The sequence below is a fragment of the Cenococcum geophilum genome (assembly GCF_001692895.1).
Source record: "Cenococcum geophilum 1.58 unplaced genomic scaffold K441scaffold_65, whole genome shotgun sequence".
Taxonomy (NCBI): Eukaryota; Fungi; Ascomycota; class Dothideomycetes; order Gloniales; family Gloniaceae; genus Cenococcum; species Cenococcum geophilum.
Window position 1 is genome coordinate 987,178 of NW_027137623.1, and position 18,650 is coordinate 1,005,827.

The 18,650-nt window shown below is 51.3% G+C and overlaps 5 protein-coding genes across 5 annotated transcripts; 3 read left to right on the plus strand and 2 right to left on the minus strand.

The window, feature by feature from the left end:
• Window positions 1-1,515: 1,515 nt before the first annotated feature.
• K441DRAFT_668875 (carbohydrate esterase family 9 protein) lies at window positions 1,516-3,345 on the plus strand (the record flags this gene model as incomplete). Its single annotated transcript, XM_067650064.1, has 2 exons — window positions 1,516-1,853; window positions 2,228-3,345. Coding segments are annotated over 2 exons (1,232 nt in total), but the record flags the coding sequence as incomplete, so codon positions are not given.
• Window positions 3,346-7,110: 3,765 nt separating this feature from the next.
• Window positions 7,111-7,508, minus strand: K441DRAFT_681716 (uncharacterized protein; the record flags this gene model as incomplete). Its single annotated transcript, XM_067651497.1, has 2 exons — window positions 7,111-7,353; window positions 7,401-7,508. The coding sequence occupies 2 exons, from the start codon at window positions 7,506-7,508 to the stop codon at window positions 7,111-7,113; spliced, it is 351 nt and encodes a 116-aa protein (XP_067498220.1).
• Window positions 7,509-11,357: 3,849 nt separating this feature from the next.
• K441DRAFT_681717 (uncharacterized protein) lies at window positions 11,358-11,756 on the minus strand (the record flags this gene model as incomplete). The annotated part of the gene is made up of 1 exon (XM_067651498.1): window positions 11,358-11,756. One exon carries the CDS (start codon window positions 11,754-11,756, stop codon window positions 11,358-11,360), a length of 399 nt encoding a protein of 132 aa, XP_067498221.1.
• A 518-nt stretch (window positions 11,757-12,274) lies between these two features.
• On the plus strand, window positions 12,275-14,881 carry K441DRAFT_620983 (uncharacterized protein; the record flags this gene model as incomplete). Its single annotated transcript, XM_067645951.1, has 1 exon — window positions 12,275-14,881. The coding sequence occupies one exon, from the start codon at window positions 12,275-12,277 to the stop codon at window positions 14,879-14,881; it is 2,607 nt and encodes an 868-aa protein (XP_067498222.1).
• Window positions 14,882-16,269: 1,388 nt separating this feature from the next.
• Window positions 16,270-17,203, plus strand: K441DRAFT_681719 (UvdE-domain-containing protein; the record flags this gene model as incomplete). The annotated part of the gene is made up of 3 exons (XM_067651499.1): window positions 16,270-16,449; window positions 16,525-16,887; window positions 16,955-17,203. 3 exons carry the CDS (start codon window positions 16,270-16,272, stop codon window positions 17,201-17,203), a joined length of 792 nt encoding a protein of 263 aa, XP_067498223.1.
• Window positions 17,204-18,650: the final 1,447 nt, after the last annotated feature.

Here is an 18,650-nt window from a genome sequence, read left to right on the forward strand (position 1 = left end):
ACTGTAACGGTGGCAATCCCGGACCAATCGCGCATGAAACGCTCGGTTCCGGCATTGAATATAGGTTGAGAGGAGACAGCCTTAGCGTGGATAAACGAGTTCATCGTTGAAAAGAATCGTACAGTAGCTTGTAGGAAAGTGGCCGCCTGTCTCCTCTTTATTTTCACTAGATGATTTTGCAGGTTCGCATTCCCGTCCCTTACGATTACCCTGACTGCCTTTGATATTCTCAAGATTAATTTGGTGAATGATGACGCTGCATACGCCGCTGGGCCAGAGCGGGTCTAGTGGAGTATGCATAACTGCGTCATCAGTAGCAGTGTTCATAACACCCTGTTCATCTTGCAATTCTGGATGGTCCTTGAGCTCATCAGGCAAAGCTTTACTCTTGCCATCGGTCCTGAATTAACCAACTTCCCAATGAAGCTCGCCAGGCATCGTGCTGTCGGCATCCATACCAGCGAGCTTAGAAACATGGGGATACGTTTTACTGGGATGCTAGATTATCTTCTGCATCGATAGTTCAACTTTACCAACTATATCACCAGCACTATGGCGGTCGGAGTCCTAGAGTTCAACACTCAGGTTCTCATCAGCTTTAATAAGTTCAGATGTGACGAGAAGTCTATAATATGTTAGTTCGTTAACTTTCATTTTGTAATGACAATCGGAGGTGGTGCCTTCAGCGACAGGATCTAGCGGTGCTGTAACGTCCTGACTCTGCTTGTATTCTTCTTGAGACTGCGAAGGGTCGGTTTAGATAGGCTTGAAATGTTAGTAAAGGCGTCTTTTCTTTAAAAGAATTGATATCTTACTGTATCTTTTCCTAGATTTGCATTTGGCAGATAGCTATATTCAGATCAATACATGGTGTGAAGATTCAAGGCGCTAGAAGTACCTGTGGATTCTCAACCTGCTTAATCATGTCCTTACTGACATCTTCGATTACAACTTCCCGCCTGGCATGTGCTGCTGCTGTTCGGCCATGGTGCCAAAGCTTCTGAAGAGCTAGCTACCGAGGGTTGACCTTGGCCTAATTATTCGGCGGAGTAGATGCTAAGAAATAAGAAAATAAGAAAACGGAGGAAGAGAAAGAGAGAATTGAGCAGCCGATGAGGTGAAGAAAAGGTCTCGCAGTTAAAAGCAAGGAACTAAGAGCAGGCGTGAAGGGAAGCTATGTGATGTTCGACAAGGTCATGCCCGACAGCGATGTCATTTGTGGCTTGACGCTTTGCCAAAGGCAGGAATGGATGATTTGCGCTACAACAAAAGGATATCAACACCAAGACACCTTGCATCTAGCGATTTGATCTCTTCAGGAAGTCGGTTAGCATCGCACAGCGTGGTTCCCTGCTTGTTACATCCTCTCATTGCTAATTCTACATGATCGCCAGCTAGGACTCCAAACAACCCCGGCTTGGTGGGGCAGGCGATCCCGCCCTTGGCAGACTGGCGAGAGAGGGGGAACACCAGGATCGCGAGCCTCAAGCAGCTGTCTTGTCAGCGCCAGAGCAGCCATGTCCGACGGCTGGTTCACCCTCTTCACGAACTGTCGCTACTGCCTCAACGGTGAGCTAGTCGAAGACCATCTAGTCATCTCCGACGACAATGGTACCATACTAAAACGCACCGGTTACATTGGCGGCGAGGTCGTCGATCTCGAGGACGGTATAATCGCGCCTGGCTTTCTGGAGTTGCAGACGAATGGTGTAAATGGCTTCCATTTCACGCATTTCGAAAACGAGCAGCAGTATGAGAAGAAGTTGGAGGATACGGCAAAATACTATGTTACGCAGGGTGTGACCGGTTTTTGGGCGACTGTTCCAACCGTTGCAGAGGCTGAGTTCAAGAAGGTAAATATGCCTATTTTATCTTGCGTCGCTCTATCATTGCAGTGATTGTGAAGGATCACGAATCTTTCCCGCGTTCTATCAAAATAATGATATTTAGGGAGGACATTCCTTTCATTTATGCACCAGACGACAACCTATCGTGCTTTTAATAAGACTGCTTTCATGCAAATCAAAATTTCAGCCAAGCATATCTCTTCTGTCAACTGTATATCATATGCATTACTCCTTCCCTGCGCCATATACGCCAATCAGAACATCTTCTCTTTTAAAAACAGTTTTTCTACCTATCAATGTGCCAAGATCAGAATATCCTGCTTTCCCCACATTCCTTCATGCACGAGCACTCAGACTCACTATCATTATCTCCCAACCAGATCCTGCCCTCCCTCAAACCCCGCGAATTCACCAACAGCGCTAGCCTACTAGGTGCCCACGCCGAAGGCCCGTATCTCTTCCCCGCCAAGAAAGGCGCGCACAACGCCTCGCTATTCCACACACCCTCAACGCCGCCCTCCTCCATCTACGGTGCCTCCAACCTCCCGACGATCAAACTCGCCACCATCGCGCCCGAACTCCCCAACTCAAGCGCCCTGATCCAGCAGCTCACCGCCACCGGGACGCGAGTCTCGCTCGGCCACTCCAGCGCAACCTACGCGCAAGGCCTCAGCGCCCTCAACGCCGGTGCAACCGCCCTCACGCACACGCTGAACGCCATGAGCGGGCTCCAGTCGCGCGAGCCAGGGCTAGCCGGGCTGATCGGCCTCCCGTCCACCGCAACCGCACCGCCCGCGCCGTTCTACTCGCTGATCCCGGACGGCCAGCACCTGCACCCGGCGACGCTGTCGCTGCTGCACCGCGCGCACCCGCGCCGCTCCATCCTCGTCACCGACTCCATCGAGCTGGCCGGCCTGCCGGACGGCGTGTACGCGGGCCACGCGCAGATTGCGGCGCGTCAGCGCAAGACGGGCCCCCGGGCCACCATCGAGGGCACTGACACCCTGATCGGCGGCTGCGTGTCGCTGCAGGAGGGCGTGCACAACTTGATGCGGTGGTCCGGGTGCGGGATCGCGGAGGCCGTGGCCTGTGTGACGGAGAATGTGGCGGGCTTGATGGGGATTGATGGGCCCGGAGGTAGGGGCGTGTTGAGGGAGGGACGAAGGGCCGATTTGTGTGTTTTGAGCGATGAGGGCGAGGTGTTGCAGACGTGGGTTGCGGGGCGGAAGGTATGGGATAGGGAGGATGAGTTGGCGAAGAGGGAGGAGAGCTAGGGGGAGGGGGGGATGGCAGAGGGTGGAACCCAGAGCTCGTGACCAAAGAGTTTGAGTGGCGTGACGCGGTAATCGGTAGTATTGAGTTGTTTGGGCTCGATAGAAGGATAGACCGCATGGCTGATGACATTTCTCTAGAAAATTAAGTAGTAGAATAGACCGCTATTCGCGCGTATCGGCCAACAGGATGGCCTGAGTTGGGTTGAGTTGCACGTCTGTCAGGCCACAACTATGCTTGCATGTCGGCTTCCGCGGGACTCCGTCGCCTTGCGGATATAAATTACCGCCATAGACGAAAGATCGTCGGAACGTGCTCCGAAGTACGTTGCACCTCATCCCGATCCCGATCGATGTGGCCCGTGCGCGATCAAGAATATCAACTTCCTCGCAGCAAGTAGTAAATAGATAGCTTTATCATTACACCATCAAGATGGTTCGTAATTACCTTCCCAACGACTCAGCACCGAAGAATGAAGCTCTATATCATAAATTTAACATATTCGTGGCCTCATCTATGAGCCTCAGTAATCTAGCAGAACGATTGACCGCCTGCTTATGTAGCTTACTAATTAGTACGCGCGGAGGCACAGCTCTTATGAAGCGTTTATCCATGCAAGGGATACGTCGGGTATTTCCTCATCCACCAGCTGCACTTCGAGGCCCAGGGGCGTCCAGCTGCTCTGTGATAGTGGCGTAGCCTAAGCATTCACCGTTCAAAGATTGTGGACTAGCGTATATCATTTAATTGATCGAGTTCAGGCGCTGGTTGTACGCGCAGGTGAGAAGCAACTGCTGCCTAACCCAGGCCTTCCATTCTGCAAATTACTCGCAAGCGAGTATGAGGCGGCGTCCTATAAAGTTCATGTGCGATTCAGGTTGGAGCAGGTACGTGGCCTGACATAACTGCTGGATTGTTGGATTACAAAGGGAGAGGGGCTGAGGAAATTTAGTAGTTTCAGTTACGACGCCTATTCAAAACTGCTTAAGCCAATGTAGTGAATTTTTAGTGAAGGATTGGGGTGTTAATATTGTTTCACGACTCGCCTTCTCCGTGTGCGATCTGGCCAGCACGCAACGCGAGTTTGTATTGCTGAACAGACAACACGGCGAGGGCATCCGATGCAGACCTGTGAAGGCCATCGGATTAGAAGATGACATATGCAAAAGTTGTGTGACCCGTGGTGGTGGTAGGGCTGAGGAGCGAATCATGTTCAGTGAATATTTCCTATTCAGAGATGTGGTCTGAGGTGGACGTTCTTTCGTTTTTCCGGAAGATGCCATTGATCGAGAATGTTATGATTGATCTAGAAATGTTTGGAAGATGGTGAGACCGAAGAAGGGCTGAAGAGCGGTCTAATGCTAAAGATATGTAATAAGGCTGTAAACTAAAGTCGACATGGATGTTTCGACATGCTCATATTGGCTTTCAGGCAAGACAGACCTTCAGTCGGCAGGAATTGCGAATCGTGTTCCGGGTTTTAAGGGTGCAGCTCATAGGCTGCGCTCCAAGGTATGTGAGGATTGATTGTTCAGGTGCATGGTACAACGCAGTTCTAAGTTGGTGTGTTTGGGGCGTCCGCGAAACGTGACTGCAATCTTACGCATGTCGGGGATATTGCAGATGGCTTAGATAGCAACCCGGCCAATCAAACCTGCATGTATGCATCGATATCGTATGATTGGCACGACGCCCGTGCATGGGAATTTGCGAAAATTTATATTGGCTTCTTCTCCATCATCTTACCTTTCGTGGACCTGGCACCCTACCCGATTGTTAAGCCAGCGTAATACAAGGGAATAACATGAACGGATTATTAGCGGATTTGTAGGTAGAAAGTGAACATTCTCACGTCAAGGCGCTCTAATCCGCACATGTACCCCCCTTGTATCTACTGTATCAGATGATGCGAGCAAAGCCTGTTGCTGTGCACAATGAGAATGTGACCAAGAAGACGCTAGAACTGTTTCTGTCATGGCGGCAGTTGAGGGCTCAAGTTTTTCGCCGCATCGAGTATGCCGCGCGATTGACATCTTAAGCATCTTGTGCCACGACCGTCATTGATCATCTTCGAATATGCCTGTCGGCAAACTAAACCACTCGGCCTCGCCGCTGGAAGAAGTTAACTCGCGAAACCAAAAGGTGAAACCGGCAATATTGGCATGGCTGATGTCTCGGCATGGCCATATGCGCGGCAGAATGACACTCGTGGACGGATATGCCGAATTACAGTGTGCCCACGGGACCTCCGCCATATTGACGACCGAGAATCTTTCCCGAACGGTAGTATGCCCTCCATAACCCAGGGTCGTAACAGGTCTTAACATGTCTACGTAGACATCAGAACGGTAATCAATTCTGCCGCTTTACGCCTCCTTGTCCAATTGACGGGGATTAAACAAATAAGAAGCAAAAGAAAATGTTGGTGACCCCTCCTCTGCACTTTGTTGTGCTCTATCAGGGTTGGTGGTTCTCTAGAAAGGCGAACACGAAGCTACTGTTCCATTTTATAATGTCCCAAAGCTCTAAATGCATGTTGTTCTCTCGCTCATAACTCCATCCACTCTGGACACTTACTATACTGGGTTACAGGCTAAATTTAAAGTTTTTTGGTTTTTTTGTCCATAGGTCTGTTTCGGTGAAATCCAGAAAGTTTCTGGCTAAAACACATTACGTCTGTGCTATGTATGTCCACCGTCGAAGCGCCGCGATCTAGGGAGCTTCCTCGGGATGCAGTAAGCTTCAAAACTTGCTTGCCGCAAGCGCGGGCTTGTGCAGCTCAGCCGCTGGGCAGCTACCGCGATCCAGTCCTTTACTTCCCAAACTGAAATAATTTGAAACATGGCATCATGTGAAGCTTTTGAAGGGTGACCACGTCACAGTGAAAAGTGATTTATCACCTTCGCAAAAGTACTCTGTATGATAGGTATGCATACTCGAAGAGGCGTCTGAGTTCCAGCAAACCTGGGAATTTGAAGGGGAAACCGGTGAGATTAACCCTTCCAATGGACCATAGGCCCCTTGCTCTGGAAACATGTCCTTCTGATGCAGTGTGATTGAGTGGCGAGGGATGAGGTTTATTGCCCTTTCTCTTTTTGACAATAGCGTGCATTTGAAATCTACACCTCCAATATAATTCGTTCAAAGCTCGTCAAAAAGGTAAGCTCAAAGCATTTGAACATATCTTCCGCTATCTGCAAAAACCCCTTTGCAGGCAGAAGCTCAGAATCAATTTATGGGGCGGAAATGATGACGCGTGACGGCGGATCTTCTAAAATCCTCTCTAGCTTGATGCAAAACCACTGCCATAATTGAGATGTGCAGCCGGAACACTTCCTGTGATTGGAGGACAGTCATGCCAGACTGGACTGACATCTGCAGCTAGCCGCGAAAGACAGCTTCTAGCGATCCTATTAGTAGCGGCCAGGCTGTGTAACTCGTGTTGGTGGAGCTATCTGACAGGGAGAAGATGCAGGGATTGGTAGTCTTGCCACCATATTACTGTCGGGTAAAGCTTGCGCGGTCTGGCATAATGAGCTTCTGATAGGGCCAGCTGGGGATCCGCTGTGTCCGTTGACGCCGAGAACACCATTGCACGATTAGAGATGCAAATGGCGTTGGACACTGCAGTAGCCCTAGTTTCCAGCTCGGTGCTTGTTCGGTTGGTGGGGCACCTTTGGGGCGGTGGTGCATTTCTGTGCATTTGTGGGTATGCATGATTCATGCAAGTCCCGGTTCAGTTCGTTGAGTTCAACATCAAAGAAAAGCGCCCAATTTGTTTGTCTGACAGTTTTTGATGTTTCGGGACTCCAAAGATGTTTCAATTTGATTATGTGACTGCTGAAATTCGACAAGTGCCACCCAAGCCAAGCTTCTGTGTAGAATTCTAACGATGCTGCGGCTGAGATCTTTTCTAGACCACGGATGCATCGATCCATCCCATTGCCCATTCGCAACCAGCCGAGTCACTTGTAGAACATACAACCACCAACTAGAGGCAATACCAGCTTCGCTGTCCGTGTTGGGTGATGTTGGAGGCTCCTTTTTGTCCATGGACTTCAAGACGAGGTAACTTCGACAGCGGATTACCTGGTGGATCTGCAAGGTGCCGTCCAAGTGCCTCCCGAGTCATTGTAATGTAGCGAATTTGACCGGCCTCGACCAAAGGCACGCCGACCTCAGGGGGCAGTTGTATCTCTTGTCCGGTCTCCCGTTTAGATGGCCTACCCGCGGCCTGCAACGTCAGGTTTGAGCCAGTCTGAGATGGAGAGTGAAACCTACCAAGCAAGTGCCACACGCATCACCATTTTGCCAGACCCAGTTAGGACAATTGTACTGGTATCGGTAGATACAGGGATGCCTGTAGTACCCATTGCCACCGCCACTCATGATGGACCCCAATCAGAGAGGTTTTCGTTTGCGGTTGAGAGTTGCCGTTGGCTTACGGTTGGTGGATAATGTGTGGATGATATGGACTGGAGGACAGTGGGAGTTCGGAGTGGATGCCTGGAAACTGCGGATCTTTTAAATCTTGCGGCATATAGAGCCTCATCTACCGATTCTGATATGCCGCAGGGCGGCGAAGCCGGATCTCAACTGCTGACTAGGGAATTGGTATCGAGCAAAGCAGCATGCTCGCCTCACAGAATTCGGAATGCCGAACGGTGATGGCGAAGATATAGGTGCAGAAACGAAGGCGCATCCCCAGAACCAGATCCGAGTGTAGTCTGTTTAAAAAAGGGTCGGTCACGCACACGACAGACGTTCCCAGGGAGGACCATGGCGGTTAGTCCCGATTGGGAATAAAGAGACTGGAATATGATGACGATCTGCTGATTTAATGGGCACACTGCTCCCGAGTAAGGCAGTATGTACCTTGTTTGGCGAATTCGGAATTACAAGACTCGCAACCTATTGGCGTGGATTGAATAACCGTGGAAGTAAATCATCCTTGCGCTGGCTCGCAAACATGTGACAAGCAAGAATACAATCAGCGGAAGAAAGCAAACAAATAAAATTAAAGTGATTAGAGAGGTTTCGGGAGTAGACCGGTCGGTAACGAAAAAATTCCCGACGAAAAGAAACCGAAGGATGGTGGCCCTCAGTATTGCCCCGACATTGATCGATTTTGTGACGTTTGGTATCTCTATCCATGGTGATGCTGGGCTGAGGCATCGGTAAACTGAATCGGGCGCGGAACGGAATGCCTTCCAAGATTACGCCTGGCTCAGCATAAGTTGGCTGATTAGTCGAGAGGCAAAATTGCTGACGGCCAATTCGCTACATCATGCCTGGGCTGTATCGGCTCATTCCAGTCGGAACCCAACTAGCAAGTAGCCAGCTTTTGCCGAGCTCTGATCGGTGAGCCGTGAAAAGAAACGCAAACTTTGAACGGGGCAGAAGGCCAGTCGCTGTCATAAGCAACATCATGACGCGCAAAAGCGAGCGGCCGTAAACAGGGTTATGATCCGGTTTTGGGTTGCGCTTCGCGGGTTCGTGATTTGCTGGATATTACGCTGTTGTTGGCTCATCGTGTCGAGTCGGTGATTCGGTGCTCGATCTGGAACTGTACCAGCAGACATTAAGAGCTCGAGCGGAGGGAGGATGCTTCTTATACAGGAGAAATCCTCGAACGATCGTATTATTTGCGAATTAGGCCTAGGGGAAGTTTAATTGAGCACCTAGTCTTTAGTAGATTATTAGGTAGCAGTTCGGCCTAGAAAAGGGAAAATTACCGTAAATGCCCAGGTTGCGTGCAAGAGAAGTGCAACTGCACTGCAACACCACCGTTGATGTGTCGTGAGAATCTGTTTGCAAATAGAAGATATGGTTGTATTTTTACGGCTTGAATATATGCTGGGCAGAAGTGCCTTTGGGCTTTCAGGAGCTTTATATCCGTGAAACGGCATGAGCATTCCTGTTTGGTAGCTGTCTTCTTTGGGCTGGAATCACTCAATCTTTGACATGCTCCAAGAGAACTCAGCGAACGCTCAGGTGCATTGGCAATTGGGTCAGATTGTCAGCAAAGCCACTCTTGCATCAGTTGTTTTGCTGCCCATCTGGATTTGCTGGTCAGGCCGCAACGGATGCACAACAAACGGCATGACACCCTCACCATTGTCAAAGATACGAAAGTTACGTTATTTTCCTGGTATATAACGGGATTTTAAAAGTATGAAGACGTAACTGTGTGGCTTGGTCCTTTTAGGAGAGAAAATAGAGGGCCGCGGCGCTGCCTCCCACTCTGATTTGAGATTTCAAGCTGGCCTCCTTTCCTAAGCGACCTCTTACATGTGGTTCTTGAACATGTGAACCGAATAGCAGTTCGATGAGCATTCAGGCCGGCTTGCGCCGAGGGGTGAGTTGGGAACGAGCAAGACTCGACGAGACCGGGGACCAACCTCATACCTGGAAAATCCATTGTGCGCCGAGCCGACTATAAGCGGTGAAAACCCCCTCAGGTTAACGTAGATCCAGAATTCTCTTAGGGCCTCAGGGAGGCCATGGCTCGTCTTAAGCACCTTACAGATACAGCTCATGGGGCGGATTCGGTCTGTTTCGCACATGCTATCGAAGGCTATCGAACTTCTGCAGACATACCGCGGCTAGTAAGACTTGCTCGTCCAGAAAGCGGAATGTCTGTTTTGGATGGTCAGCCACAGGAATATATGAACCCGACGCCGTCTGAAGGACAGCCTGTCAGATATGGGAGACTTCATCCGACCGTTCCTCTGCGCTGTCGAATCGACTAAGCGCAGCTGTCTTGGCAATGCTTGCTGGAGCTTCGACTATGCTCTTGTTTTGGTTGAGTTGCATGCCTCATTCGTGGTGGTGTTATTGGCCAATATTCCCTGCACGAGCAGAAAACCCGCAGGCTCTAGAAGAGCACCAGAACATTTGGAATGCTTCCAGCTCTCAGGCACAGGTGCTTGACAATGGGGCCCCCTGCCGTGCAGTCGGACCGTAAAAAGCACTTGCTGATGGACGCCCTGGTTTCAAGTATCCATCAGAAGAAGTTCGCCATCCCCCGTCGGCGCCTTCTGCTCTCGTTCGGCGCTATCACGTGTAAAAGCGAAAAGAAAGTGCGGCAGCGTCTCGTTCCTCGGCCTGGTGTCGACGGGCAATTAGTGGATTAGCCGATGACCTTGGACACGGGCCAGCTCAAAGCACGGCACGGGCTGGGGCGGAGGCGGCTCAGAGTCAGATTGATGGCGACAACAGACGCATGNTCACGAAGCCGGGGCAGGAAGAGGCGTGCACAAGCGTTGCAGCGCCGCCAGCGTCACGCACTGGGCCTAGGCAGTCACGGCGGATCAGCCTATGGCTGCGTGATCATCCGTCCGCACGCACCAAGAGGGAAAGGCGATGCTGGAGGGGCGATGCTGAGGAGCGATCCATCATGGCGTCAGTGCGCCGACGCATCAGGGCATCAGTGCATCTCCAAAAAACGACGTGCTGCTGTGCTCACCTTTCGTGGGGGTTGCTTCGGTTGCTGCAGTTGGATTCGGCGGTCATATCTTGCTTTCATCATTGGCGTTATCTCGTCGCAACCCAGCGCGGCGGATGCGCCAAGCAGGTGCGCAGCAAAGGACGAGCAGGGGCACATTGGCTGGGGGGACATTAGCACATAGGACATTGGCTTGGGTATGGGCCCTCGGACCGCGGCTTTTCTCTCAAGGCAAGATTTCCTGTCGCAAAGGCTGAACGGCGACCGACATGTCCATCCTCGTGTCATCACCAACCATCGCCGGCCACCACCACCACCACCGGCCACCACCGTCCACCACCGACCTCCACTCTCGCCTTCAAATTGCGAGGGTGGCCTGTGGGGCTCGTGTCGCGCATCCGTAGCCGTTCAACAGCCCCTCGGCCGGACTGCCTACCCTAGGGCGGCTGATCGCTTCATCGCATCGCCCGTCGTTCGCTGGCTAGGTGTCTTAGTTGTCGTAGGCGGTGTCTCCAGACAATAGTTGGTTGCGGGGTTGGTAGGGTCACAGAGCGTTAGGTAGGGTTGAGGCGTCTGTTCCTTACGTACTGTATCCCGGAGTGCCTGCTTGGCAGATGTGGGTCTTCGGATGGCTGGCAGCACTTGCAGCACTCGTAGGCAAAAGGATGCCGCCGAGCGCACAGAAGAGCACAGAAGGGCCAGCGAAGGCGACTAGAAGGCGACCTGATGTTTCGACGCAGGCTTCGGTGCAGGCTCCAACGGCTTCCATTGCATGGAGAACCCAACCTTATTTATCGAACGCGGTCGGCTCCGTCGAGGCGCCTCCTGCCCGCCATTCGCCAGCCTGGGCGGTTTGCAGATTGCGCGACCGGGAGGCCGCTCGGTGGCTGAGATGCCGGCTGCCCTTTGCACAACCCCTCTGGCTGCTCTCCCTCTGTTCTCCAGCTCCCCTCGCCGCGGCTGGCTGTGCTGGCTATGCTGGCTACGCTGGCTGCTCGAGCTGCTCGAGCTGCTCTAACTGCTCTGGCTGGCCGAGCGCGCGAACCCTTGCCCCTGGCCCAGCAGGCGGGCTGCGAGGAAAAGTCCCTCTTTGGCGGCGTAGTTGCCGCTAGATCATCACGCCCTCGTCTGCTGATTGGCCCTGTGGGAGTGGCGTGCAGCGCGCTCTGCAAGCTTCGCTCATCGCTCATCGTCCGTCCTGCATCTGCTCGGGGTCGGGCAAAGCGATGTAACCCTCTCCGGCCTTGTTATTCGCCGCTATGTGTGGGGTGCTTGCCAGGACTGCCCTGGGACAGCGCTGGCGTCGACGCTTTTTCACCCCACAGCAGAAGCTTTCGCAGGGACCGCTTAGAATATGCGGACTTCCTCCTCGTCGCCCCGCAACTGCTCTCCCAGAAGCGTGCTATTTCCCTGACCTGTCGTCTCTTCAGTGTCTTTTAATATCCAGCTGCATCCTGCCGTGGTATCTTGAATGCAACCCCTTAGCATATCAGCTCCCCTGGTCCCCTAGCCTTGATCTTATCTCAACTGGTCCTAGCAACTCCACAGCTAAATAATGCCCACCTTAACACGCATTCTACTTCTACGTTGAGGGTTCCCCTCGTCCTTTTCGTTTATTCTTTTGCACATACTTCGTCATCATCCTATCCCTTTCCGATGCTATAGTTTCATACACTGTAATATCTTATATTGTACACCAGCCATAACCATGTCATCTGCTACTCGTGCTGTCGACCCTCCTAATCCCGAGAGCAATGCCTCTGCTGCTCCGCGCAAGCGACGCAGGAGGGCACCAGCTACGGGCGCCACAGAGGACTGCTTTGCGTGTCGAAAACGCCAGACGAAATGTGACCGTCGGCGTCCCTACTGCGGCCAGTGCATCGAGATGGGGAAGGACTGCAGTGGCTACAGGACGACGTTGACTTGGGGAGTCGGTGTTGCAAGTCGAGGGAAGCTTCGAGGCATGTCGTTACCTGTGGCAAAATCACAATCGCAAGCAACGAGCAATGCTCGAGAGTTAAAAGTCCAAGCAACTTCCAACTCCAATGCAACCTCAAACTCCCGTCAAACCGCGTCAAAAGTCGAGAAACCCCGGGTGAATATGAGATCCCAGTCACCAGCGAGCCCCAATCTTTATCCAGCACCGCAAGAATTCTCGGGCCTGAACGCGACAAGTCCTATACCGATCCCATCACCAACAACATCACAGTTGGGATGGAATATTCCCGGTTATGGGGAACAAATGGAGGGTTACAACCCAGCTTCAGGCAAATTGAGCCGGGCTCATTTACATCCTAGACCGCTGCAAAGGTTACACACATCTTTAGCTGCATCATATGAAGAGACTGGGCTGTCTGCTTCTACTGGCTCTTTGAGCGCCTATAGTGACAGTGACTACCCTTCTCCCAGCGAATATCCTCAAACTCCAGACGACTATCCCTTTTCGGAATCATCCATTCCTCCTTATCACGGTCTTCTCCTCCACGAGCACACGCCAATGAGCTCCACTGAAAACCTCGTCTATCAAGATGCTCCTCGATCATATCCTGTAACGGACGATATGAGCTCGAGCATAAGCTCCGATCAAAGCAACCACGACTACACTGAGATTAGTTCAGTACCTATGGGGCCCTATGGGCCATCTAGTTTCCCGGATGTCTTTTACGGCAGAGATGTGAGTGCAGGCGCCCATGGATTATCCCATCCAGGTTATGCGTATCTGCCCACGGAGGGTATGTCTTCCATTGGTTCAGATGTCGTTTCTCCAAACGTGTCCGCGCTCACTACTTCAATCCCCCAGACTCTATATCCCTTGCCCGCTTCCCATCTTTCCCCGCGGATGCAATACCTGCTGGATTACTACGACAAGTTTATATGCCCGGTTCTCGTGGCTTTTGATGGCCCCACTAATCCTTACCGGATGCACGTGATGCATCTTGCGATGAGGAGTGAGGGTTTACAAAATGCTATCGCCGCACTCTCTACCAACAACATCCGCATGCGGGGCGGTACTGAAGCGCGTCGGCTGGGCTTCCAGCAAGGGCCCGGAGCTTCCCATGTCCTACCCGATCACGCCTATTCTCAGCTCACCGCCCAGGAGCTCCGCGAAATGCAAGGAGAACCTTCGTTAGAGGAACAGCGCTATAAAGCGACTTCAATTACGTTGCTAAACTCACAGCTCGCCGACCCTGCCCGCTCAAAGGACGATTCCGTCCTCGCCACTCTACTTATCCTCTGCCTTTTCCACGTTTGTGATAGCGGCTTCTCAAAATTTAAGACGCAACTGGCTGGCGTGCAAAAGCTTCTAAGCATGCGTGATAGCGGTGTGCAATCCAACTTTGTTGGCTGGATTGAAGTATTTTTCACTTGGTTCGACGTCATGACGAGTACGGTGAATGATCGTGAAACGCAAGTGCGAGGCGATTCGCTTGACATGATGAATCTATCTGCGGATCTTGGTGCGCTGGAGCATCTGGCAGGCTGTGAAGGGCGGCTTTTCAAGCTCATTGCAAGGCTCGGAAGACTCAATCTCCTCAGCCAAAACCGGCCTGTTCGCGAAATTTCCCCAGGGAATAACACTACACCTCGCCCTACCCCTCAGCCCAAGCGCGCCAAAGATTATTACTCCCTTCATTACGATCATCCTGATGGTAATGGTTGGGGTACTGCCCTTACCGGTGCGTTAAACACTTCCTCACCTTCTCCAGACCCTGGCCCATCCCCTGTAGAGAAAGACACCCGCTTCGAATTCTGGACCGAGTGGCATGAGATCCGAGCACGGCTCAAAGAGTGGGAGCTCGAGGCGCCGGGGGGAGAGGCAATCCCCTCTGCGCCCTCATGTGGTGCAGCATCTTCTTCTTTGGCTCTCTCTCCTGCGCAAGCTGCGCTCTTGCATATCAGTGAGAGCTTCAGGTACTCGGCGCTACTGTATACCGAACGCCTTGCTCACCCAACGCTGTCCTCAAGCGCCTTGAACATCCAGAACCTGGTCGCGCAGGGTTTATACCATATCTCACAAATCGGTGTGGCGAGCTGCGTTAACAAGTTCTTGTTGTGGCCGCTATTCATCATTGGCACGGAGTGTATGGACGAACAGCACAGAGCTATCGTAAGGCAGAGGTGTGTGGAAATTCAGAGGGAGAGTGGTTTCTTCAACAATCTAAGTGGCTTGGAGGTTTTGGAAAAGGTTTGGAGAGAGGATGATGAAAGAGCTGATGGGCAGGCGGCGAGGCAAGCAGGCAATATGCTTGGCACCCAAGCTTTTCGGTGGAGGAAGGCGATGGATCGGGTTGATGGAGAGTATATCATGCTTTAAGTAGCAGGAGTTGTGGGTTATTCACATGGCTATTATGTACGACTATGAATTGGTTAAGGAAAAGCCTTTGGGAAGAGACGGAAAATGGGGTATCAAAAAGGGAACGGTTTGGGTTATTGTGGCATTGGGTTTACGAACTCATGAGGCTATGACGGAGGAATCACTACTCTTGTGCATACTGGGTGACTTCTCCCGGCGGATTTGGGTTGGCATTTGATATCAGGGGCATCAAAGGGTGGGACAGGATCTCTAACTAGAATAGCGCATTCATAAGCCGATGCGCATACATATACTTCCGTTCAAATCATTTCCCTTAGTGCTTTGTGAATTATGGGGGTTTCTTCAGTGAAGCTTCTAAACAACTTTCCTTCAGTGTCTGAATTTATTTGGCTCTTCGAAATGGTTCTGCTGACGTATCTCAAATGCTTTGCAGCGGTCCCGTGCAACCAATTTTCCCTTTCAAGATTATCAATTTGCAAAAGGACAGGTTCTCAAGAGACTATAGGTAAATTCCATTCCGTGAATTCCTCTCATATTATAGCTAGAAATGTTAATTGGAGCTGCTTTAGCATATTTTTCCATCGAAATGTTTCTGAAAACGCTCCTACTGGATAATTTTTCAACGCTCTGATGCAGTGCTATGGCAAGGGTTAACTCCAACGACTATGGATGACGCAAGGGGCTTTGACCAGGTCGATCTCGCGACTTGCTGAGACCCCAGAGATTGAGCCGAGATCGAAGGAACCGCAGATCGATTCAGACAGCCTTGTCGACTCATCCAGGGTCAGCCATCATCGACTTGGACTAAAGCTATGCTTGGCATAGTAATTTTCGATATGCTGGATTTACCTTGTCTCTGCGCTCCTTTGTTCCCTCCGGCACGTTCAGCCACCTTAACCCTCCTCGAATGCACAACCCTTTCCGAATCTCGAACTTGCCGTATTGGGTTTCTAGGAAACTGCGAACAAAACCGAATTGTCCCATCCCTATTCCAGCTCTACGGGCAATGGCGAAACGAAAGCGCTCCGCCGTGGCACTGACTCCAATCGTTAATGATAGTATTCTACATCTACCAGTGCTCAAAACCACAAGCACACCCCCCAATGCCACGGCTCCGAAGCCAGAAGCAGACGCGCCTTCCAGCGCGTAGCAGACAACGCGACCACGAATTCCAATCTCAATCCCGCAATACTGGATGGTGGGGTCGCGTTAAGGGCGTCACCTGACGGAGACGCGAATGAGGATGTCGTGCCTGCCGTAGTCAAGCAGAATGAAGACTCGTGTTCTGCATTGTCTGGTGTACCTGAGCTTGAGTCACCAGCGAAGAACAGAAGAGCACTGTTCCAAAGAAGACGCAGAAGAAAGCTGTAGCGGAGGTTGACTACAATATGCCCAAGAAGCTTGCTACAAAGGCTGGTAAAACCACTAGTGAAGAAGCCGTTGGTGGTGACCCTGAAGCCGAGGGCGACGAAGAGGTAGACGAAGAGGAGGTAAAGCAAGCTCCGTCCAGGCCACCCCCCGTAAATAGTGATTATCTTCCTTTGCCAGGGAAGGAGCGGTTAAATTGTGTATGTTGTTCCTTGAGCTTCTAAAGCTTCGTTAGAGACACGAACGAGTACTAATTATCTTCTCAATCCCTTCAGGCATGTCTCAATACCTACCTCCGTAACTCCAATCCTCCCGTTTTCAGCTCCCGCACCTGCCCCATCGCCTCCACCCTGGAACACCGCCATCCTCTTAAAGACCCCTCCCAGCCAGCTGATGTTGCCCGGGGACAAACATACGTTGAGAATCTCGGTCTCGCCAATGCCCACAACATTATTAAGATGCTTCGATGGAACGATAAGTATGGGATAAAGTTTATGCGCCTGAGCAGTGAAATGTTTCCGTTTGCCAGTTGTGAAGAGCATGGATATAAGCTAGCAGTTTTTGCTGCGGAAACTCTGGCAGAGGTAGGCAAAGTGGTTGCAGAGTTGGGACATCGGGTTACGACCCATCCAGGGCAGGTAAGTCATCTTTTTCCCCGATATACATTTTAAGCTGTTACAAACAGTTCTAGCTAACTGGTCATAGTACACTCAACTCGGTTCGTCCCGCAAACAAGTCATTAACAGCTCAATCAGTGACCTTGACTACCATGACGAAATGCTGTCTCTACTGAAGTTCCCACCCAAGCAAGACCGCGACGCTGTCATGATCCTGCATATGGGCGGTGTCTTTAGTGACAAAGCAGCAACCCTCGGTCGCTTCCGCGAGAACTACGCCAAACTCTCACAATCCGTGAAAAACCACCTCGTGCTAGAGAATGATGACGTGAGCTGATCTGTACACGACCTTCTGCTAGTATGCCAAGAACTAAACATTCCCTTGGTATTGGATTTCCATCACCACAACATTATCTTCGATGCGGATAAAGTGCGCGAAGGCACGAAAGATATCACAGAGCTCTTTCCTGCCATTGCCGAGACATGGAAGTGAAAAGGTATCAGGCAGAAAATGCACTACTCAGAGCCACCACAGCAGCGATCACGCCGAAGCATAGGAGAAAGCACAGCCGCGAGTGGCGACGCTCCCGCTATGTCCCAATGATATGGATTTGATGATTGAGGCGAAAGATAAAGAGCAAGCCGTGTTCGAACTTGTGAGGACCTTTAAATTACCTGGGTTCGAGAAGTTTAACGATATAATCCCCACGTTCGAAACGACGATAACAGGCCTGTTAAAGCAGCGACAAAGAAACTGCCTAAGAAGAAGGGCAAGAAAGCGAAGACAGAGGATGAGCTAGAGGCTATGGATGAAGCATTAGAGGAGTTGGAGGAGCAAGGCCCAACGGACGTACCGGAGGAGGAAGTGGGAATGGGTGGACCGGATAGAAGGGCGCATTGGCTACCTGGGATGGAAGAGTGGCCGAGGCCTGCGAAGAGGGCTGCTAAGAAGAAGGATGAGAGCGTAGAAGAGAAGGCAAAAATTATGCAAGCGAAGAAGGAAAAGTCTACTGAAGAACTTCGTAATGGCATTAAAGCCGAGAACGGTACAGGTAAGGACGCAGAGGCACCACCTGTTAAACGGCCAGCAGTCAAAAGAACAGCGAATACAAGAAAGAAGCACCAAAGCTAGTTCCGACACCTTCGACTTCGGATGGGGAGGGTGATGTTTCGGGGCCGCGCAGTGGTTTGAGCGATGAGGAGGTCATAATACCTGGAGGTACTGCTTTGGGAGGAAGAGTGCGAGAGCTTCGAGGGTTAGTTATGTGGAAGCTAGTATTTCGGAGTGAAGCGTTCTCTTAATTACTAATGCTAGTGGTGACTGAGAAAATATTACTTAGAGCCGGTGAATGCATGTTCGTGTGAATACACGTGTTTTCATCTTCTTCTCGCTCCTCCGCGCGTTCACTAGTGCGTCTTCTCCCCACAACCTCTCCTCTTTTCCTAAGTCTTCGTTCATGTGCTACACCGTCTTCCCAAACATACTACTACTGTCAGCAAGCTAGTATCGGGACATACTTGCAACGATGTGTCAGAACTGTTCCTTCGAATCTAAGACTACGATGGGCGTAGTCTGGGGCCTCCCGGTCAATCCTGCTCAACTAGGCGCCCATCTGGAAGCGTATGTCGAAATGAAGCCCGCAATTGACACCTTGCGTCTTTGTAAACGGTTCGGGAGAGGACAGAAAGCTTATATCACCAAGCTGCCTCAAGAATTGATGTCGATGATAGAACTCGAGCTCGTACGCAAGCTACGAATTCACTACTACTACTCTCACTGGGCA